At 36.2% G+C, this 24,612-nt stretch overlaps 2 protein-coding genes and 1 pseudogene across 2 annotated transcripts; 1 reads left to right on the top strand and 2 right to left on the bottom strand.

Annotated features, from left to right (window-relative positions):
* Nucleotides 1-95: 95 nt before the first annotated feature.
* On the bottom strand, nt 96-2,708 carry LOC106362788 (annotated as a pseudogene).
* Nucleotides 2,709-7,482: 4,774 nt separating this feature from the next.
* Nucleotides 7,483-9,216, bottom strand: LOC125577787 (protein SMALL AUXIN UP-REGULATED RNA 10-like). The gene has a single exon (XM_048739633.1). It carries the CDS (start codon nt 8,128-8,130, stop codon nt 7,804-7,806), a length of 327 nt encoding a protein of 108 aa, XP_048595590.1. The 5' UTR covers nt 8,131-9,216; the 3' UTR covers nt 7,483-7,803.
* A 12,121-nt stretch (nt 9,217-21,337) lies between these two features.
* Nucleotides 21,338-24,347, top strand: LOC106375100. Its single transcript, XM_013815000.3, has 11 exons — nt 21,338-21,604; nt 21,695-21,829; nt 22,219-22,492; nt 22,603-22,693; nt 22,795-22,919; nt 22,989-23,070; nt 23,144-23,261; nt 23,348-23,505; nt 23,584-23,698; nt 23,777-23,962; nt 24,047-24,347. Exons 2-11 carry the CDS (start codon nt 21,797-21,799, stop codon nt 24,182-24,184), a joined length of 1,320 nt encoding a protein of 439 aa, XP_013670454.1. The 5' UTR covers nt 21,338-21,604; nt 21,695-21,796; the 3' UTR covers nt 24,185-24,347.
* The last annotated feature ends 265 nt before the right edge of the window (nt 24,348-24,612 follow it).

Here is a 24,612-nt window from a genome sequence, read left to right as displayed (position 1 = left end):
CCCAACAATCGGCTCACGCAAAAATAAAGCACGTACAGCTCACGTAGCCGTGAATTTGGTTAGAGCTTGTTGCGGCGAATTTGCTAGTGTCGAAATAGTGAAGAGATTTGGAGAAAGGTTCAGCGGTTACATGCAGTGCAGTGCTTCAGGGTCCTTAACACCGTAATTAACCATGATTTTTTAATTGAAGTTTTTAGCTTCGGCTAAAAAATGTTTTTTTAATTTTTAATTTAAAAAAAAGTAAGAATCGTCTTTTAAATAATAAATATAAGAAACGTTTTTTTGAACCGAAAAGTATTAAAAAAAATGTCAAATCATGAGACTCCAAATAAGAGACTGCTAGTGCTTGAACCCATTATTCAAGACATCTCAATATCACTGACAGCAAATGAAGGTTTTGTAGTGGTGTACTATCTTCGGAGTGGTAACAAGTCAGCATATAGAATAGCGAAGAAGACTTCTACGTTTACATCATTTGTCCCTCGGTGCCTTTGTGGTTGAATTCTTGTTTACAGGCTGATAAGCCATTTGTAAGACAGTGACCTTGGATTAATATTAAGTTGTTGTTGAGCCAAAAAAAAAAAGAAAAAAAAAATCCCAAATAAGAGACAAATGTTTAATCATGCTCTAAGTAGCAGCAATAGCAGTTTGAATATTCTACTTGTGTCCTTGATGGTAAGCTCAGCTTCTCATACTCTATCTACCTGATTTCTTCTTAGTCAGATATTAAACAAGTCTTGATTTTAATGACGAGAGATTTGGGAAATGAAATTTGCAAATGCATAATATAAGCTTCGATAGAGAAAGACAGATTCTAGACAAAGATTTTAAGAACGCAACCAAAGTCCAAAAGGAAACACCAGCAAAACTCAAACAAATATATATCTTATTAAAACCTAGTCAGCCTTGGCAGCAGAAGCAGCAGCTTGACCTCTTAGACGACCAGTTCTCCTAGCAGCAATAAGACCAACCTTCTGTCCTGGTGGTGCATCATGCCTAACCGTACTCGCGTGACCAATGTGCTGATGGTTACCTCCTCCACTGGATTCATAGCCACACCACGAACCTTAGGCCATGAGTTCCTCTTCACACGGTACTTGTGGTACGCGTTTCCTGCCTTGAGCATCGGCTTCTCTGTTCTTCCACCACCAGCAACTTGACCAATCATGGCCCTGCATCCACTCGGGACAATCTTCTTCGATCCAGATGGCAACTTGATCCTGTCAATACATATAATCAATTCAATATTGTGCCAAAATCAAGCATCAAAATTAGAATCTTTGGCAAACTGACTCCAAAATTTAATTTTCACCAAAATAACCGAACCGGGCAAACCAAAAATTTTGGTTTTGGGTTTGAGTTTGGTTCAATACGGCAGATTAAAAAATAATTCGGTTATCAGTTTGTTTCAGCAATAAGTTAATTTGTTTTTTCTTTTATAAATTCTAATCAAACCATAACAAATCTGAACCACAATTCCGAACCAAACTAACCGGACCAACTAAACTTCGAGTCAAAATAATCCAGTTGAACCAAAAAATTGAATTTCTATCCGAACCGGCAGGCCTAATGATAAGCATCTACAAGAGTAAAGATCTTCACCAAACAATCTCAACATATGGTTCCTTGATTGCAGACACAAACCTAGTAGTATCATTATACGGGTTGTGAGAGATAACGATAGCGTAATCTCCAGAAGCTCTAGCGAGCACACCACGATCACCGACATGATGCTCGACATTGCAGACAACAGCTCCTTCAGGAATAGCTCTAAGCGGGAGGACATTTCCGATAACAAGAGTGGCTTTCTTAGCGCAGTACAAGAAATGTAATCGTTTCAAATCTATGATGTCAACAATGTTATCATGTTTGATGCATAAACACCAAAATAACAACAATATTTGGAGAGAATAAATAATACATTAAAATAGTAATATTTTTATATCGTCAACTAGCATTTATAACATGTACACATCAATGTCGAGAAGACAATGCATAAACTCAAGATCAACTGGAACTATGGGCAAGCTAGTTTTTGAGCAGACCAGACAATGCACCTTTGTTTGGTCTTAGTATTTTAGTTTCATGTTCTTGCAATGTAAAACCCAGACAAGGTGATAGTTATGTGCGTTTGTTGAACTAGACATGTGAACATTTTTTATAATGTACAAGAATGAACAAGAATGAGAGACTAAGTGAGAGAGAGAGAGTCAAAACTATATACAATATATGACTTGTATCCACTTCATCTGATCTATTATTGGAAAAAAAACATCTTAAGGTATGAAGGAGATTAATGTGAGTAAACATGTCTTGCATGATTTAATTCTGTATGACATTATACCAATTTTATTCTGTATGACATGATAGTTCAGTGGTTATGTAAGATGTTATCAAATACATAATTTCTATTTCAGGAAGGATAATGACACATCAAATTAATTAACTAAACTAATATGTTACGGAAGATTATTTTATCTTTTGTAACTGAGTATGTTATCAAATACATAATTTCCAAGGATAATGACACGTCAAATTAATTAAGGAAACTAATATGTTACGGAAGATTCTTTTATCTTTTGTAACTGAGTTAAGTGCTTATAAATAAAGGGAATGTGTTTGGTAGACCTTTTTTTTTTCTAATCCGGGGGTATCTCAAGAGACCCGGACTAATTTTTAATGGGAGGTGTACCCCACGGATAGATCATCTATTTGAACATTTATACATGTTCTAAAACATGGATCCATATCTGTGTTAAATGACCAGGATAATTGTGACTTAATTTCGCACAACAGATGGATCAAACCTGAAGCATGTTAGCGTCCCAACCCCACTTTCTTACCACCCGACCACAATTACCCGGTCAAAACTGTTAATCCATGATCTCTTTACTTTGATGTACATCAAGTGTTTGTATCAATAGCGAGAATTTTATGGCTCATAAAAAGTTTTCATCAGTTTAACATATATTTTATTAATTAGATGAAACAATTAATCATATTTTATTTGTTTTACTCTCATTTATGTTTAAGTAAAGCATATTGTTTACTTTATTCCCTCTGAAAGTTATATAAAATATGATAATTTTAAATTTTTATTTCTATATTACATGTTACTCTACTTTTTCTCTTTGTTACTTACCATTTTTCTCTCTGTTACCCTATTTAAATTAAATTACTCTCAGTTACTTTGAGTTCACCGGACACATCGTAGAAATATGAAACATACGGTAACTGATAGTTCGAGAACTGTATTACTAAATATAAAAAAAATTATTTGAGAACCACTCTAGAATAACACTAAACATAAACAAATATTTATTCCAAAATAGTATGTAAGAAAAAAATTTCTCAAAATAATATTAACTAATTAAATATATATAAATCAATGGGTTGGGCTAGTGGTGCTTGAAAGATAACCTTGATATGGCTATCCCGCAGTTCGATTTCCGTTGGCCATCCGGACTGATTTAAATGATAAGAATATGTGGATGTTACAGACCTCGTGGGATTATTCGGCTGACTTCGGTCACAGAATCCCCACAATTATCAAATATATATATATATATATTATTTTGATTTAATGATTAAGGTTTAATATTTAACAAATAAGATTAGGATAAGGATTTAGAGTGAAATCATTTAATTACTTTTCTCATTAATTAATGATATTTGGAAACAATTATTACTCCATACGTTTCATAATAACTGTCACTTTAACAATTTTTATTACAAAAAAAATATCATTTTACAATTCCAATGCAAAGTATATTTACTTTCATCTAAAAATTAATTGAAAACTGCATTGATTTTATAAATAAATTTATTTATCTCAAATACTATTGGTTAGAGAGATATCATTAATAACAACTTACATATATTTCCGCTATTTTTTTAATCTGTGTGAAAAATATCAAAGTGACACATGTATTCCCGCCACTTTCTTAATTTTGTTATAATTTATTTTATTATATAAAAAGATGTGTTCCAAATATTTTGTGAATAAAATATTTTAGATTGTAAATTTTTATTTAGTAAAGATAAAACCTAAGATTGCCAAACAGGTAATTTGGCCTAATATATAAACATGCTCCAAATTTCGTCTTATTTATAATATGTGTGCATATGTGCGCAATGAAAGAATTATTTGTTTGAAATGGTTTAATTTATTTTAACAGATACGGAAATAATTGTGAAATTGTTAAATTGTGAAAGAATTTATTTAAATTCTTTTAACATGCTCCAAATTTATTTTAGATAATGGTTTAATTTATTTAAATAATGGTTTAATTTATTTATCTTAAATAATGGTTTAATTTATTTTAATTTATTTAAATTCTTTTAATATACTCCAAATTTATTTAAATAATGGTTTAATTTATTTTAACATGCTCCAAATTTATTTAAATTGTGAAAGAATTTCAATTTTATCATAAGTTTGATATCACTTTTTAAATTTACATATTTTCATAGATACTTTAAGTGTTATAAAACGTAAAATTTAACGTTTAAAAATAATTAATAAATGTTTAAACATAATTTTTAAAATATTCATAGAAGTTTACAAACCCAACCCACCTACTAAATAATAAACTCTAAAAATAATCAATTAACCCTAAACCTAAATGTTAGAATTTTTTTGATTGAGTGTCTTTTTTTAAAGTGGCTGTCAACTTATGGTATTTTAAACAAGGGAAATTGGAGCGTATAACCACAAAAAAAACCGTAATTCATCGTCTAGCTATTTACCCTAACGATTCTATACACGCTGCTACATATATATAATAATACTGTAATACCCTTAAAACTCAACCGGCACAACCTGCTACGAAAATTAATTAAATATCTTAATTATTCACAGCACAAAAGTCATTCGTGTCTTATCCTTGTTCACATCTTCCCTTTTTCACTTCTCTGGTAATTTTGTTGCAGTCGAACAGTTTCCGGCACCGTTTTCCTCCAACGACTCAACAGCTTTTCCATCTCCTGCCTCCTCCCTTTTCAATCGTGTTCGGCGTCAGGGTTCTCCGTTACGGTTTCAGCAGCGGTTAGTAACACACCCTTCCAACCCAACTTCACCAACTCAATTTTTTCTCAGATCTCTCAACCTCCCGTAAGTTCTCCTTCTTTTTCGTAGATTCTCTTCACCGTCTCCTCCTCTGTGCTTATTTTCTTTCAAGTTGGGGCTCTTCTCAGAATTAGGGTGTTATACTTGTTAAGTCTGTACCATCGTCCGCGTAAATCCCATCGTTCCCGATACGTAATTAGTCTCTTTCACTTTCCAATTTGTTTTAGGATCTCAAGTTCCCGATACATTACAGATCATTAAGGGAAATACATAGTAAATAGTATAGTAATATAATTTGTTATATGGAATAACATCTGTAATACAACTTGCCTGCGTGAAATCTCTTACGCCAATTTTATTTGAGATGGAACAGAAAAACTATATGTTCAGACTATTCTATTTGAGATGGAATCTATTGACAACTTATTCTACTTGAGATGGAAACTAGCTATTTGTAACGTATGCGCTACCATTTTTCATCAACAATACTGTTTGTAATATAAAATGTTATTTTCTATATAAAATAGAACGAATTACTCTGTCATAACCATGTTTCCCTCTTACTTTGTTCTTTAGGTTTGGCATGAACGATTTAGGCCTTTCAAAAAGATTGTTCGAGACAGGTTTTGAACCCACTGAAAAGACAGATTAACAACTATTTCAACCTCCGTTGGATTGAGGTGATCAAGAATGCATTAGAGGGTTCAATCTAGTTCGTTATTATTTCATGTTCTCTTGATATGAGTTTTGTATCAGTGTATATATATATTTTATATTAGTGTGTATAAGATTTTGCATAGATAAATAATATATTGAACTTAAATGGAATAAAATTTATTATGACATCAAATAAAACAAAATACAATGTGATGTTGAATGAGAATGATATTTATATGATGTTGTCTCTTCCACCTATTTTCTTTAATGTCGTCAATCTTCATTTCTTTCGCTACAATCAATCTGAATTTGGTGTAAGCATTACTTCCTTCTCTGCAATTATAGACACTTCAACATTTGAACAATATGTATTGTATTATATCGTTTGTCACATTTCTATTCTATATTCTCATGTAGAATTGGAAATGCATCTTACTGGTATTTCGAAATTTGGGTTTAGTTTATGAAAGATTGGGGTTGACATTGAATTAGGGTTTATATTTGGGTTAGGGTTTAGTGACTAGAGTTTAGGGTTTAGTATTTAGTAGGTGAGGGAGTATGGTTTGGGTCAGCATTAATTTTTTCATGCAATTATAGACATTTCATAATATCTCCAACATGTGCTATGTCATTTATTTTGTTCCATTCTATTTGGGTTTAGGGTTTATATTTGGGTGAGGGTTTAGTGATTAGAGTTTAACGTTTAGTATTTAGAAGGCAAAAAGGTATGGTTGGGATCATCATTAACTTCTTTTATGCAATCATAAACATTTTATAATTTCACCAATACAGACTATGTTATTTATTTTGTTCCATTCTATTTGGAATTCATGTTTATATTTGGGATTATAGTTTATATTAGGGTTTAGAGCTTATGGTTTAGGGTTTAGTGATTATAATTTAGGGTTTAGTATTTTGAAGGTGAGAAGGTATATGGTTGGGGACTTGGGGTCATCATTAAGTTCTTTCTTGCAATTATAGACATTTCATAATTTCACCAATATATACTATGTTATTTATTTCGTTCTATTCTATTTGGGTTAAAGTTTATATTTGAATTTAAAGTTTATATTTAGGTAAGGGTTTAGTTTCCATGTTATTTGGTTCACCTATTCTATTTCGTCATCATGAGTAGCAATGTTAAGGAATTGGTTTCTCCGTTACGTTCCCATAAGTTGTAATACGCGTACACTTAGTATTACTTTATTTTCCTTCGTAATGTCACTATCATACGTGATAATTACAGCTGGCTTCTCCCTGCGTATATGTATATGCGTGTTTATATTTGACACAAAAGCACCACGTCGCCTATTTTAACTATTGTAACTGGTAACTTGTAACTTAAAAGGACATAACCGGCTAAAAGGTGAGCAAAAAGACAGACACTGAATTATGTCAAAATCAGTGTTAGTTACCTAATTTGTCTCTGAAAAATGGCTATTACGCTAATAAGCCCTTTAAACAATTTCTCTTACATTCTTTAGATATTTTTCTCTAAATTCATGAAACTCGATTCTAAGTTTTACCAATACCCGATCATAAGAGTTTTGTCAAAGTATACAGTATACTTTGGATAATATTGTATATACACATACCGAAGTACATTGACCTTTTTTCATTCTGATAAACACAATCATTATCCCTTTCTACTATTTTTGGAGTAGAGACTATATTGAAAGGTGTTTATATACTTTTTTTTTTTTTGAAACACGAAAGGTGTTTATATACATATCTAGTTAATGACACGGATTCAAACCTGAATTATTGATTTTGGAACATTTATATATTGTGGATTAAAGAACATGTGTTGACAAAAAAAAAAAAGAACATGTAGATTTTTTTAATTGATCACAACATATTTATAGAAGTTAACTAGCTACTCCTCTCAAAATCACCGGCTAACCTTTCACGCCGACTTGAGGGAAAAAAAGACTCCAACTATTACAAATATTCGTCTTCGAAAGAAAAAAAAAGAACAAAAAAAACCCAACCCGCGGATTGATGCCTTGCTAACACGGATCTTCTTCTGGCCATCACTTAGCTATTAGTCAGCTTTCTTGGATATTTTAGATCGAACTTTATCTGAACATGGAGATCAGAGACCTGAAGAACCCTTCATCACAGGGTATGATAAGACCCATATTATGGTCAAAACCAAACTCTTCCTCGGCTAGTCGGAGCAACGTTTGAAACTCGGAGTATTCGAGCCACGAGATGGGAACGATGTAGCGACTTCGGTTCGGTCCAACATAAACCGGAAAATGACCTTTTGGCACGTCTTGTGGAAAACTATCATCTTCTTGATTGTAATAGCAACCGTTGACGTTCTTCTTCTTCCCTAGACTCGAGCATCTCTTTAAGATTTGCTTGATCGATGTTGCTTGAGATGACCTCTTTATTGTCATTTTTTAATTTTTAATCTTTTCCTTTTTCTCTGAAACTTGGGTTTTGTTTGAAGAAATGTTATGGACGTTAGAGGTACATGGAGAAGTATTTATAATATATGGAGTATGGACAGTTTGGAATGTTAATAAATTGATATGGAAAAATAATAAATATTAATATGTACAAAGACATAGTAGGCTTTTATAATTAGTTGAGTATAACAATATAGATAACGATTAATTGGCTATGATTACTTCTGACGTTGACCAAAGCAGTGAATATATTATAGGTATTATTAAATGTATGTTCAAACATTTACATGTATATATAGAGATATGCATTAGTATGAATGCACAATAATATTCTTTTCTTATTTGTTAATTTACTAGCTGATAGATCATAATTTTAATTGTTATTAATAATATATCTTAAAAACTATAGGGACTATTTAATATGCATAACTCGACGTAAAAAAGAAGTAGAAAGTTATACAATATGTATATAATATTTTACACAAAAACTACTAAACAGTTAGGAACACATGCATGCAGTGATTTAAATTCGGATACGAAAACACATGTATGCGGATAGAATCAATGAAAACACACGTCAAAACGCGTATATTTCGTATAAAATTTATAAATTTAATAACTAATGATGATATCTATATTAGCCATGTGATCATTATAAGCATATACACGGATCCAAGTTCAAGTTTCACTGATACGTAAACGAAAGCATTCATGTTTATCCCGTAAATCTAGATTTCTGGATCGATCATAGCCCTATTTATTGGGATCATATAAAAGCCAAATGTCCTGTTTGGATTCAAATTAGGACATCAAGATTTCCTGTTCTTGTGAAAGCAAAATCATGTGGGATGTAGTAGGCAAGGACAAATAGACTCTTGAAGACAGAGCCAACAAGGACGAGAGAGGGATGTAATTAAAATTTTGAAAGAGTATGTCCAGAAAAAGTTTGGGTAGGGACTATAACATTGCCCTACAATGTCTCCCATTTGCCTTTACATACTTAGACACAATGTTACAAACAAATGTCTATTTTGTTTCTCTTACTCTAATATCGTATACATCATATAAATGAGACCATGGCTTGTTATATATCTTTATAGATATGCATGTTCATAATTACGGACGAAATTAGAGTCTTTGTTGTAGCCAAAGGACGTACTTTCGGCGATACATATATAAGGATTCCTCGACAAAATTTTTTTTGGTAAAACCTTTGTCTTTGTTTCTCATACGTACAACGTGCATTTTGCAGCGACTTTTTAAAGTTGTTTTTTGTTACAAATGGCCATTATTGAAACATACATAAACGCCCATTTCTCTCAATAAAAAGATAGAGAGGAACATGTTATTTTCTTTCTTACAATGTCTTCTACTAGATCCAAGACAAAACTATAATTTTTGACGTTACCATTTAATATAAAATATATATAACAATACATTTGCGCAGGTAGACCCTAGTTTTTTTTTTTTTGTAACTGGCATTCTTAATATAAATTGCAAAAAGATAAAAATGTTTACAAATGCCCATGAGGCATTAGTGAGTGAGCCTAACCCATAGAAACTCATATTTTAATAACCCAACTAACCCAAGTAAATGACTAAGCCCATGAAGCTCTTAGCCCAGTAGAAATAAGAAAGAGATGAGGGAATGGTGTTGGACGATCGAGGAAACGGAGAAGTCGGAGAGCTACGGTGCTGGTGTCTTCAGTCAACGAATCCACAGTTGCATCATTGCAGAAGCTTTTTTAGGGTTTGTGCTTCTAAAGCTTTGGATCCTATTCCGTATCTGATGATCTATTATGGAGAAGATGCAGTCTATTGAACGAAACCGATTTGTATGGAGCCGTTGATTGCGTTCGTTCCATAACCAGTAGATTGAAGCTTGCCATCCAAGGAGAATCAGAGATCGAGTAGTACTTGGTGGTGGTAGAGACAGCATTTGGTTTAGAGAGCTCTCCCATGTTCGATCAGGCGTAAGTCTACACCTTCCCGCGACAAGTTTCCAAATCTCGAACGCAAAGTCACAGTCCCAGTACAAGTGGTCTCGCGATTCATCAGTTGAGTTGCAGAGGAGACATAGTGATGGTACCTGTATACCCCAGCCAATCAACCGGTCTCGAGTTGGGAGTCTGTTTTGCACTACGAGCCACACATGGAAGCTCTGCCGTGGAATACTTCTTGAGGTCCAGACTGCAGGCCACCAAGAGACTTCACCAACCTCTCCACACAGGTAATGATACACCTCCCCCGTACTGAATTTCTCATTCCGCTTGCCTTTAATCTCCCACTCATAGATGTCCGGCTCATCTGTGAACTGGACCGTGGTGATGTAGGAGAGAACTTGCAATTGACGGTCTGTTCTTGCTGCAGGAAGCCGCCAAGCTCCATCATGATGCAGCGATGCCAAAGTAGCATCTTTTGGAATTCCTAGTCGACTTCTTCGTCCTTCCAAGTAGTCCTGCAGTCTCCCATAAGGGCTCCAATTATCAATCCAGAATCTGGCTTTCTCTCCATTTTGAATCCGAAGATGAATCAAAGGGTAAGCCTCATTCTTTAATTTTAACAGTTTGTTTGCTAGCCAAGAAAAGTTTTGTGAAGGGTTTGTGGTCCAAAAGTTACTGACTGATCCTTTGAGTATTACTTCCTTGAACCAGGAGACCCAAACTGAGTCTGGCCTGAAGAATAGGAGCCAAATCAGTCTCAAGCAACACGCTTTGTTCCATGTCTGGAGATCCTTTACCCCAAGTCCACCTTGCTCCTTCGTTTTTACAACCGTTTCCCATGCAATCCTCGCCGAGTGGTGACCTTCGAGATTCCCTTTCCACAAGAAAGCACTGCACATTGAGTTAATCTTTGCCACACATCCCTTCGGGAGAACAAAAGAGGAGCACCAGAATGTGGTAATCCCTGAGATCACTGTCTTTATGAGCATCAATCTTCCAGAGAATGATAGTGTTTTTGTTGACCAGGAGGAGAAGCGAGTCTTGATTTGATGCAACAGAGGCTCACAGCTAGCGAGAGAGAGTTTCCTAGAATTCATTGGCACTCCGAGATATCTAAAAGGTAGGTTTCCACAAGCCATCCCTGTAGACGCTTGAATCGTATTAATCTCATCATCAGTCAGTCCTGATGCGAAGAAACTGGTTTTCTGCATGCTTACAGCTAGTCCTGAGCGCTCCTCAAACTGTTTTAGCACCTGGAGAACACACTGGACTGACTCTATATTTCCCTCGATGAATATTAACAGATCATCAGCAAACGAAAGGTGCGTCAGTTTAATCTTTTTGCAGTTTGTGTGATACTTAAACCTTGACTGAGCAGCTACAGCATTTAGCATATGGGACAGACAGTTCATGGCAATGACAAAGAGATAGGGGGATAGTGGGTCCCCTTGCCTGAGTCCTCTAGTTCCTTTAAAGTACCCATTCACTGTACCGTTGTAACCAACCATGAAGCTTGTTGTGCAGATACATGATCTCAACCAGTGGACAAAGTGATCTGGAAGACCCAAGCCGTAGAGACAGGAGAACAAAAAGTCCCACGACAGAGTATCGAAAGCCTTTGCTATATCAACATTGATGGTAATCTTTTTTGAACCCTTGTTCTTGTGGTAGCCGTTTATTAACTCACTTGCTAGGATCGTATTCTCCAGTAGAAGTCTCCCTTGAACGAATGCTGTTTGGTTAGGTAGGATTAGAGAAGTAAGAAGCGGTTTCAGTCTCCTAACCAGTAACCTTGAGATGACTTTGTAGATGGTGTTGAGACAAGAGATTGGCCTGAAATCTGTTACTTCCGATGCACCAGGGAACTTAGGCACCAAAGTGAGGATTGTGGCATTTGTCGAGGAGGGTAAGAACCCCGAACTGAAGAAATGTGAGATACAGTTTACAACTTCATCCCCCACCGTGTCCCATGCCGCCTTGAAGAACCCAGAAGTGAGACCATCTGGTCCTGGTGCCTTATTTGGATTTAGCTTGAACATCATCTTTTTAATTTCTTCACTTGTAGGAACTGACAGCATCTGTGTTCTTTGTGCAGGAGAGACCGTGTAGTTGAGCAAGCTTTGGAACCATTCCTGAGGAGATAAAACGATAGGAGCAGAGTATGTCGGGCCCAAGACTGATTGAAAATGAGACACTGCAAGATTACTCATCTCCATAGGATCTGTGATCCAAACTCCCGAGCTAGCAAGGAATGCTCGGATCGCATTATAACTTGATCTGACCTGACATATCCTATGGAAGAAGGTTGTGTTGAAATCCCCTTCCTTCAACCAGTTTATTCTAGATTTTTGCCTAAAATATAGTTCTTCAATTTCTCTCAAGAAGTTCCATTTCTGGTGAAGTTCTCTCTCTGATTGAAAATTGGTGGAGCTTGGGTCCTGCAAAGCTTGTACCTGCACAAGTTGAAGCAAACTGTGAGTTTCTGCAACTCTCTCCTGTATTTTTGAGTAATTTTCTCTGTTGATTTTCTTTAAGTCACTCTTTATTTGTTTCAACTTCCAGCACAACTGAGACAACGTTTGGCATACACTTCCAGCAAGAATCCAGGCTTCTTTGATCAACTGAGCGAAACCAGGGTGTTTGGTAAGGTAATTTTGAAATTTGTAAGGGTAGGTTCCAGCTTTTGGGAGGAGAAGGGCAAGGTTTAATAGACAGGGTGTATGGTCGGATATTTCAGGGGGAAGAAAGGTTGCGACAGCATGAGGGTAGGATGAGATAGTGGTGTTGTTGACCAGGAGACGATCTAGCTTCTTTGCTATAGGGCCCTCAGGATGATTATTCGTCCATGTGTGGCACGGCCCAAGGTAGCGCAGGTCAAACAGACCAGCTTGGAGGAAGCAGTCTTGAAGTTGATACATGAGATTGTCTGTAAAGTTAACTTCTGGATTTGAGTGTTCAAAGGGGAATAGAATCTGGTTCAGGTCCCCTCCAACAACCCAATTTCTGGAATCTAAGTCGAGTGATGAATGATTTTGAAGGAGATCATGCCAAAGTTCCAATCGCTCGTCAGCAAGGTTAGAGGCGTATATAGCAGTGTAGTATATTGGGGCTTGGTTAGGGAGGGTAATGGAACAGGTAATAAGCTGACTGGTTTTGAAAAGTATTTGAACATCCAAGGGGTATTTCCAGATCAAAATAATTCGGCCATCTGGGTCAGCTGAGTGGTTTGAATAGAACTTCCACCCAGGGCAGATTTTAGATAGGGTTGGGTTTAGAAAGGGTTCTTTAATATGAGTTTCTAATAGGGCACCAAAAAGGGGTTTTTGACTACTAAGCCAATCCGCAAAAGGTTTATGCTTGCCCGGGTCATTTAGACCACGGACATTCCAAAAAAAGAGCTTTACACTCATTGAGAAGGGTTAAGAGCACCCTCGGGCAGAGGAGCTCCTAGTGAACCAAAAGAAATAAGATTTTGCTTGTTGTCGGATAGGTTGGGTGAAGGGGGAGGTTTAAAGATCATGGGTGGTAAGAGGGTTTCAAAAGAGGGTATATGAGGATTCTGAAGAACAGAGAAAGGATTGGCGGTTGTTGAAGTTGGAGGGGACAATGTCGGGGAGGATCTCGAGCGTTTCAGAGAAGGTCGAGGCATTTGATCAGGAGAGGTGAAATGGTTTGAGTTAACAATGGTTAAAGGAAGATCAGGGGGTAGAGAAGGAGATGAGAAACCATGAGAGGCTGAAGGGGTAGTAGAGTTTGAGGATGAGGTTTTGACAGAGGGAGTAGTAGGTTCTAAGACAGGAACAAATGGCGTGGGAGGGTTCTTTTTCTGGTATTTTCTAGAGGCTTTGGATGGGGTAAAGTTGGTTTGAGGAGTAATGGTATTATGAGGGTTTTTTTGAGGGGATTTATGAGGTTTGTCTTTGGTGGGAAGGGTTTGATTATGGTCTGAGAGGGAGGTTTTTTTTGTTTCAGGAGCAGGGGGAGTGTAGGTGAGGCAGTTACGCACTATGTGACCAAGTTCGTGACAATGGGAGCAAGTTGGAGGGACCCAAGGGTAGTGAACTGTGACTTCAACAACTTCTCCACTCTCCCGCTCGAATTCAACCACAGGGGGCAAGGGAGCTGTTAGGTCGACCTCTACTTTGACGTGAGAGAGAGTTAGGCTCACAAGGTTTTTGGTGAAGTCATCCGTCTCTTTTGGTTCTCCAACAAGCCCCGCCACCCAGCTTAATCCTTCCTCATGGCGAAGATCAAGCGGAACACCCGTAAGATGAGCCCAGATCTTGATTGCTTTCAACGGAGGGGTAGTCATGGAGTGATCAGAGTTCCATTGGGCAGTGTGGAACATTGAGTCTCCCACATACCATATATTTTTCTCCAAGATCTTGTTTCTAAGGTATTCACTCTGTATTCTCACTATGGCTGAATGATTTAAAGGGTTGTTATGGATCTCTAGTCTCTTGCCCTTTCCCCACATATAGTTAAATACACTTTGTATTTGATTGTATGGTGGAGACTTTCCATTGAAGTAACAGATGATGAAATCCTTATGTAAATCTGCTCCTTTTTTGAAAACAGAATCAGGAATAACAACTCTTGGGCGGCCAGAGGGAGCTATGGTGGTAGGGGCAAGGCGTCTTAATGTTTTGTCTTCTGCAGCTCGCAGCTTTTCAGCAAGGGTCTGGTATTGAGCCGAGGAATGCTCTGGTTCAGTAGCTGTCGAGGGGTTTTGCGGAGGAACAGGTAATAGAGGAGGAGGGTTGAGAGGAGGTGTGGAGGATGTGGCTTGGTTTGTTTGGATGGGGGAGGAGGCTTTTGGAGGAAGAATAGTGAAAGTTAAGTTTGGGTTTGTTTCTGATTCAACTGTAGCAATCTCAGATCTGGATTCTGAAATAGGTACAGTAGTTGTTGAAGAGGAGTTTTCTTGCTCAATTTCCATAGAAGTGGTTTTAGAGCCAGTAGTATCATCCTGCTTCTTCTCTGAAGAGAAAAAGGGTAGTTGCTTAGAATCCTTGCGAGTTTCCTTACGGGATGGTCCGGAGGAGGCCGTTTTGGTGGTTGCAGCAGTTAGGGAAGGGAAGTTCACAGGGGAGAGAGGGGAGGCTGGGTCAGGAGGGTCAGGGGGAAGGATGGGAGGAGGTTCGCCAGAAGCAAACGCCGGTGGATTCTCGCCGGAAGTGCGGCCAGGGACGTTCCAAACAGAGTGCATTGGGAAGTGTAAATTTTTGTAACTGGCATTCTTAATATAAATTGCAAAAAGATAAAAATGTTTAAAACCTAGTTTTTCAAAGGTAAACACCACCACATAAAACCTATAATCTTGTGGTGAAATCGAGTGTAAAAGGTTAACTTGTATGGTTTATTTGGTTACTTTCTTAGTTTTTGCGGATCGTTTTATTCATTTAATCATTAGAAGTTGTGTGTACCATTTTTTGTGTTGTTTAGTCATTTTCCATTTGTCTACAGTCACTATTTATAAATCCTCTATAATTTTTTTTGACAGAACCTAATATGTTTTTGAAATGAAGTAAATAATTTTAAAAAAATCGTGAAACCAAACGAGAAAAAAAATTACAAAGAAAAACTTGCAAAAATGCTGAATAATATATGTACATTATATTGAATTTTGTTCAAGACATATATGAAGAAGTGACTGAATTACACAACTGTTTGACCTTAAAATCACCTAAACCCTCAATTTGTATTTTGTTTTATTAAAAAATCAAGGGATTTATGTAGGTCACTTGGGTTTATATCAAATAACAAATAGTATTGTTTATAGTTTTTTTTTTTGAACATTAGTATTGTTTATAGTTACGCAAATCTATGCGTATTCTGAATACTCTTGTGATGTCAATCATTTGTTAATCAATTTATACTATTTTCTGGACAATACATATGCAAGATGCATGGTAAGCGTAAAGGATTTATGTCCCATGTGAGAATTAGAACGATGCTTTAGACACGAACCTAATATTTTGTTTTATTATGAAATCTATCCTCGAAGTTGATGCATTGCATTAAGATCATTTCCAACAGCATTTTAAACGTACTTCTTCCAGGTCCTTAGACCATGTCCGATGGTTTACTATATTTTTCATTCTAAAATAGATTAATTTTATAATAGAGTTTAAGTTTGCTTTAATAATACTTTATTTTAGAATAAAAAATAGAGCGATGAACAAAAAAAAAAATTTCTATATTTGGAGTAAACCTATTTTTCACTCTATTATAAATTAAAAAAAATCACTAATACATTTTTATATCTAAAACTCTATTTTAGAGTGAAAAAATAGAATAGAGTTAGAGATACTCTTAATCATTTTCTTAACCGAAAACAACTTATTCATCTCCCCTTTGTTTTCTCTTACTTTTTAGTATGATCAAATCATCAAATCTTAGTTTTCATCCTCAATCTATAGTATCTTTTCACTATTTATGTTAAAACGAATTACGTATGTTAATCTATAACGAACATCAAAATCAAATTCCTTCTGCTAATCCTATAAATTTTTATTAACATATGAAGAATAAAACTATAGAATAGCGTTCCAAAAAATAAAATGATTCCACAGATTGTGATGATTAGCATGAGTTTTAGTCTACAATTTCTTAAATATTCTATATATGCGTCGAAGGTTTTTTTTACCATTGACAGCATTTATGTTTTTCAAATGTAAATTTACTATATACATATGCGATGAACATGTCAAGAATGTAATTAAACAGAAGATACTCCTACTACTTACTAATTAAACCCAGATTTGTTCGTTATTCTTGTCCATTAAAAGATCATATTTTCATGATGATGTTGATCAATATGTAGTTACTAGCTAGAATTCTCACTTTATAGTCAGGTATTAAAGTACAAAAACAATATAGAAAGTAGATAAATCCTCAGAAGGAAACAAACAAAAACAACAAAAGAATAAACAAAATAAAATAAGAAGTCAAAAGGATGGGTGGTGTAGAATCAAAGGGTGGACAGATAATGGTGGAACAATGACACTTGGCTGATTACAGTCGGGGGCATTTGTTGTGGTTATAACTCGGAGACATTATCAATTCATTCTTCCTTGACATCAACCGAAATCCCAACACCTTCTTCTGATTTTCTTTTCCCACTTATTGATTCATATTAAAACATTATCATTACAGAAAAACTAATCGTTAAAACTTTCACATCAGAGCTTAGATAAGATATAACATTAGTGTTACATACATACATATATATATATATATATATGCAGAATTGGTCCAAAGTATAATTTAATAAAACACTGGTTTTGAACCTAATCTTTTAAACAAAAATAACACATATAAATTTATAACCTCTAAATGATTAAAAATATTATTCAAACTACATGTATCCGACTTTGTAAAATGTTAAAAATTTTGAATAATAAAATCTATATTGGAAATAATGAATTTTACAGTATATATGTAAGAATATGAAGCAATCTCCTCATAGACAAATTGTTTTTATTAATTCTACCAGCTTAACATTCTAATATAAGAACCTATGTACATTAAATGAATCATGAAAGTTATGGTGTAGGATAACTCTTGAGAACATAATGGATACAAAACCTGTTAGTCCGATTATTGTGTCACTGGTCAATGACATGTTTCATTTTCTCATTAAACATTGTATTTGGTCACTATTATATTATCCTGACTTCCAACTTGAAAGTAACATGGTTTATATATCAGTTTAAATTTCTGCAACTAAACACTGTTATAACTTAGAAGAATCTTTGAAAAGTTAGTAAACTCATAGACCCACCAACAAAAAGAGGGGAAAGTAAGACATGTGATGTTCGACATGTATCTCTGCAAAATAAATTAACTAAAAAATGGTAATGAAAAAGGAAGCAAGAAGAAGACAACGTATTAGAAAAAGCAGAGCCAAGAGAAATAAGAAGAGGCTTAAGTGTGAGGGTCCATTGTCTTGGAACCATAGGACTCACCCATGTGGCTACTATCCAAAAACCTAAAACACCACCAGCAACACCAACTAAGCAAAGAGTGCCATAACACATAAGCAGACATATATTCCTCACCATCCAATATGAGCCACCAATTTGAATATTTTTTCTGTTCTCTTCTTTGGATAACCTAAAGTGGGGAAGTTAATTTCCCATGTTCTATGGCCACAAAGAACAACAAGGATTTCAACATCTTTGTCTTTACAAGTCACATGTGACTATTTTGAAATATTGAGCTTCACTAAGAGCCCGATAAATGTCCTTGTCACAAGTCCCTACCCATGAGAAGTGAATGTGGTGCTTCTTCTAACATAGAAAATAAACTAAAAAATCTACAAATGCCTAAACCGACGCATCCGGACATGTCCTATTGAATGAAAATGACAATACAGGATAAGAAGATGACTTTTTTTGTCGACGATAAGAAGATGACTTACATATAGAAGAGAAGGAGAAAATACTTGTTTTTGAGGTCATGTTTTAGGAAGAACGCATCCCTCCTTGCTTGCTTCCTCCATTGCCTCCTCTACTATACAGAGAAGGCATGAAAGATACAGAGCTTTACCACTAGAATACTTAGTCAGTGAGCATCATGCATCTTAACAAAGCATTTGACCCTGCAACTTCCCACACAAATTAAAAAAAAAAATCAGTTTACGTTCTGTTTTTTCACACCTTCACAAACCTGTGATGCTTATGTTTGACAAGAAAACTTCTAACATAAAGTTTGCAGCCAATGTAATAACGTATGACAAGGGAAGATTTGAGGCAGTCGCAAATAAGATGAGCTAATGCATATGCATTTTTACTGTCACATTCAACCATAGCGTTAGAAAACGTGTCCAGATATTAAGATATCTCCCCCATTGACGCATATGAAGTGTATCTTACAAAACATTCCTAGCGAACTTCTCTCTGTTGTTAACATTCATAGCCAGAGGAAAACTAAAACTCTTCAGGTTGCCTATCTACCATGATCAACTGTCTTTTTAGCTCATCTGCGTCTGAGAACTTTAAAAACCAAACGCAAACCGAATTATCCTTGTTGTTCTATTAGCGAGTGAAGATAATTATCATGACTAAGCAATAACGATTGCTTCACTAGACAGTAGACACCATAACAAGAATGCACCTAATGGGAGGTTGGAGATGTGAACAGCAAGGTAATAACACACGTAGGTGAAGAAACTCTCAAAAGGGTCAGGGAAGACAATCTCGCTGTAATACTCAGCCATGACAAATATGTGATTGTTGAGAGACTGAGGACCACTGTAAAATCTGCGTGTTAAGCTTTAACATGTAAGACCTTGGAGAAGTTCAAAAGATCATAGAAGATGTATATACACAACTTACTCGAGTGAGGTTCACAATCACAAAGAGGTACTCACAACTTCAACTCCTTTAAACATAGGCATGGAAGAAGATGGTTATATTGATTCTATAATTCTCCCCAACCACACTCAGACAATGCAAAAGGAGGTGAATCAACCACTCTAGTAGGGGTATGCAAGTGGAAGAAGACCTTACTTATAATTTTATAAACACACCAAGATCCTCATTTATAGCTCAACCTACATAGACAGTCCAGTTATGAGTTCAGTATCTAGTTGATGAGAAAAAGAAAACAATCAAATAAATTTCAAACCTCTACAAAGATTGCAAATATAAGGTAACTCAGGGAGATAGAAAATATATAAAATACGCACTCTTTAGCTGTCTTTCCGTGAAGAAAAGCAATCTATAAGCCATAATAAATTTGACAGGCTCTATAAGCCATAGTATATTTACGGAGAAAAGTTACAAAAATGTTTTGTCAGAAAAATAAACAATCGAGTAAGAAGCTTTGCAACAATCTGAAGCATTCTTTCAAAAATATAAAAAATGACAATGAGAGATGAGCCAAAAACAATGCGGCGAAGATAGATGCAAGATCAGATGTTTGATGCACTTAAAGCCATAACTTAGCATTTTTCAATGAGAGCAAGAAGCTGCGCTTCTTTCTTGTCAGAAACTGCCGTCAATTTCACATTCTCTTCCATCAGTTTCTGAACTTCAACCTTCTTTTGCGCCTTCTCTCCTTCTAGCTGTGTCACCAACCTGTTTCACCATTAACAAACACACATAAACTAGAGACGATGGTAAGGTTTGTAATGTTGATGAGTGTAAGTTTACGAGACTGACCTGACCGCTCAAAGAGCTCTTGGATGGTTGTTTCTCTGACGTTAGTAAAAGTACTTACATAGCTTTTAAGCGACTTGAACTCTCTCTTCACACGACACATCTCCTCCTCAATACTTTCCTCTGTCTCGTCGTCTCTCCAACTAGTAGTCCCGCGAGCAAATCCCTCCATTTCTTGTAACTTCAACGACAAATTCCATTTGGGGAAAAACTCATTTTGGTAGGAAATTTTGATTTTGCAGTTTTGCCTAAAAAACTCAATTTAGTGGGTCCTAACGAGAAAATTTGTTTTGGGAGGGTTTTTGGTGGGTAAACATGTTTTGGTAAAAATTTGATTTTGCGGTTTTGATATGAAAACTTGATTTTGGATTTTTGTGAAAAAAATTTGTTTTTGCAGAAAAGAAATATTTTACAAATTTGGTGGAAAATTCGATTTTGCGATTTTACCGAAAAGTAGAGTTTTGTAGTTCTCGCAAAAATAGGTTTTGCACTCTTGGTGTTAAACCTTAATATTTCAGATTTCAAGAGAAAACTCAATTTTGCATAATCGAACAAATTTTAAATTTTAATATATAGTTAGATACTGTATAAAATGGCGTAAAGCAAAATCAACTGACCAAAAACTTAAGCCTATAAATCTCATAGGCTAATTTTATTCAGTCTTCTTTTAATCATGTCTCAAAAATCAAGGTTATGATTAAAGATTTTGATACATGGTTAGTGTTAATCTTGTTAGATTAAACCCTAAAATATCCCTAATAATGAATGTATAATAAAAGAATCTAAAAACAAAAGCAGATGTTAAAAAAAATGAACGAGTATTTCACATTTGAACTCTAATGTAATTTCATAGGAACTATTACGAAAATAAAACTAGAATCTTTATATATAAAAGACACTTTTAATCCCTCCTGAGTGTGCCAACAAGGATGCCAGCGCAACAATTCATGATCTACTGTTTAGACACGTCAGCAACTCATCGTTTCATTAAAACGTGTAATGACAATACGTATCTACGTGGGCCTGACGCAACCGAACTTATATACATGCAACTGCAATTATCAGTTCGAGTTACCTGGTCTGGATTTGGATATACTGTATCAATTGTTACGGGCTTGACATTTGGGCTTCGTTATGTTTTCTTACGCGGCCCGACGACCTTAGTCTCCTGATGGAACCCTAATCAGACTCTACGCTCACCTTCGTGATCTCCGCTCCCCTACGTTCGGCGCATACGCGATTCATCATATGTAACGGTTCTTCAGTAATTAATGGTCTTAAATCGACTTTGATCGCCATCCCACTGCGAAGCTCTCTCCTGCCCCGCCCCTATGCTATATAAGGATCTTACCGGTACGTATCGCGTTACCTACGCTTTTATACTATCGCGACCCATTCATACTCGAATCTGACCCCTCATCTTTCTCAATGGCCATGGCAAAGGTTTTCTTTTCCGATCTCAAGACTGGGCGGTGCTCATCCGTCGTGGAGGCTAGGCTGCTTCGGTTCTGGGAGGCTAGGAACGTTAAGCGTGGTGGAGAGCTAATGTGGATGGATCTGCTCATGGTTGATGTCAACGTAAGTTCCCCGTCTTGATTAAATCCGATCGCGTTTGTATAATATTTTTTAGAAATATTGATTTTCGTATGTTCTTTGTTATAGAAATATACGAGACTTGCCGATCTGATCTGATATTGTATAGATGTAAAGTGATTATGTGTTTGACTACTATTTTATAGGAATGTTGATTTTCACGTATGTTCGTTGTTCAATAAATATACGGGTGTTACTGATCTGATCTAATATTATACATGAGCCGTTTTGTGTTTTTTTTTATTTATATAGATTTGGTTTGGCATTGATCCTGCTGATTGTTATCTAGATCTTGGTTTTTGATGATTATAGTACTGATTATCCGTTTGAGTTTATAGCGTTGTATCACTGATATATTCTTTACTGTGTTTCAGTCGACTGTGATGCAAGTCACGATCAGTGCTGGTCGTCTCCCACAGTTCCGGGAAATACTCCGTGCCGGAACAATGTTTTCCGTGTCCGGTTTTGATGTCTCCAGATGCGCGCAGAATTTCCGGCTCACTGATTCATCTTTGATGATCCGGTTCAACGAGTCAACTTCGTTCCAGGAGTTGACCGAACCTGACTCTCCCTTGCCAGATGAAGCATTCCGGTTCCGCAACCATTCGGAGCTGATTGGTCTTGCCAATACTAACACTCAGCTACCAGGTATGTTGATCACAACTGAAACGTCTTTAAATGTTGTTGATTCATTTAGTACATAGGGTTATGATCACTGACTTTGTAAGAAAATAATACCGGTGTCGAATTTGATGTAGACATCATAGGTGAGATATTGAGTGTGAGGAGCACGGTTTGCGATCCACCAGAGGAGAAGAATCGTGTAATGGTGACTCTGAAGCTGGATAGGTGACTGTCATTGTGACTTTGTTATTTATGTTGTCCATATATTAGTTCTGAACGTAATATGTGGATGTTTATGATGACAATTAATTTTCTGATATGTGCAGCGATGAGACTGTCACTTTAAGCTTCTTTGACGCTCAGGCTGTTGCTTTCCATAAACAGCTTGAGACTATGAGGGTCGATCCAAAGGTCATGGTCATCACTAGCATAAATCCCAAGATTGTCGGAGGTATTGATTTTTGTGGTATCATTTAATGTCATAGCACTTTAGTCTTGACAACTTTATTAATTCACGTAGGTCGTCTGTTTCTTAACGCTACGTCGGGAACACACGTGTATTTTGACAAGAAGACTAGAGCAGGGGATGCTCTATTCTACAAGTACGTTTGTCGTTTATTAGTCGTGTGTTTGTGCATTCGGTTGTTCTTAGACTTATCATTATATGCTGCATAGGTTGGTCGCCAGAGATACCGGTTTGCCGTCGGCCGCTCCACTGCTAAGGTCGTATGCGAAGGTGGAAACTATGACGATTGCTGACCTCAGCAGTTTCATCGTTTCTGCTGAATCTCAGGTATACTAGCTCTTGGGGATGATTTATATTTTTGATTTGTAATGTTAGTGTTTGCTTTGTACATGAGTCTTATACATATGATGCAGGAGATTGATTTTCTGTGCACCGGGAAGGTTGTTCGTGTTGACACGGAAAAGGGGTGGTGTTATGTTGCTTGCTCCAAATGCAGTAAGAAGCTGCAGCGGACTGAGTCTGCATTCACGTGTGGAGTATGCAATAATCCACATGCTGTTGGGGCCCTTCGGTGAGTATCGTAGTCTTTATATATGAGGATTTATACTTCTGATGGGAACCTGACATTGCCTTTATTATCTTCATAAAGCTATCGTGTGGAGATGGCGATAGCTGATGATACTGCAGAAGGAACGTTCGTATGGTTCGATGGTGTATTAACGAAGCTGCATAGTATCCGAGCAAGTGAAGCTGCACAGATGCTGGTATGAATCATAACTTTTTACATTCGTGATGTCAAACGTTGAACTCATTCTTACTTGCCATCTTATTTTCTGTCAAAGGCTGAAGATGGTGTGAACCCTGAGGACACTAGGTTACCTCCATTCATTGCAGACATGGAAGGAAGAACGTACACTTTCCAAGTGAGGGTCACTGCGTTCAACTTTACCGAGCATCACAAGACATTCACCATAACACGTATTGCTGAGGACCATGGTCGTCTGACGGAAGATGGCGTGGGGAGTGATGTAAGTTACATGTGTACCGTGATGTTGTAAACTAGCTGCATGCTGATTGCCTATACGTGTTTGTATTATAAAATCGATGTACAGGGAGATGGCGATGATGATGATGACAACCCGAACATCAAGACACCACCTGCTGCTGATGATCAAGGTGGAACCAGTAAGGCGCGTAAGAAGACTGACGCTGGGACGTCGAATGTGGTGAAGAAGGCACGTGCTGGTTAAGACTTATCACCGATCAATAATGCTTATGCATCTTTATTTGATTTCGCATATTTGAATTTTTCTATGTTGGATATTCCCCATGATATGGACGCTTTAATTTAAACTTTATTGCATTCCGGTTAATTCTTGATTATGAGGTGTTATCATTCCGGTAAGTCTATTATGTTGATGTGTTTAGGAATTAAAATAATATTTTCTGGCGTTAGTTACATATCTATATAGTAGACTTTTACATTATACGTGTTAAAAATAAAATTAGAATTTTCTGACGTTGATTACGTATCAAAATTTGAAGTTTGGTTAGTCCGGTATACAATTAATATTGTCGTGTTCAACATTCTGGTTTAGATTATGGTTTCTTCGATACTGGTTTCGGTGCAGTTGTGTGAACCCTAATCGTTATAAATGGGCTGTTCTATAACCCTGCA

The sequence above is a fragment of the Brassica napus genome, chromosome A9 (genome assembly GCF_020379485.1).
Source record: "Brassica napus cultivar Da-Ae chromosome A9, Da-Ae, whole genome shotgun sequence".
NCBI lineage: Eukaryota > Viridiplantae > Streptophyta > Magnoliopsida > Brassicales > Brassicaceae > Brassica > Brassica napus.
Note: the sequence above shows the minus strand (reverse complement) of the source record. Positions and strands in the feature narration are given on the sequence as shown.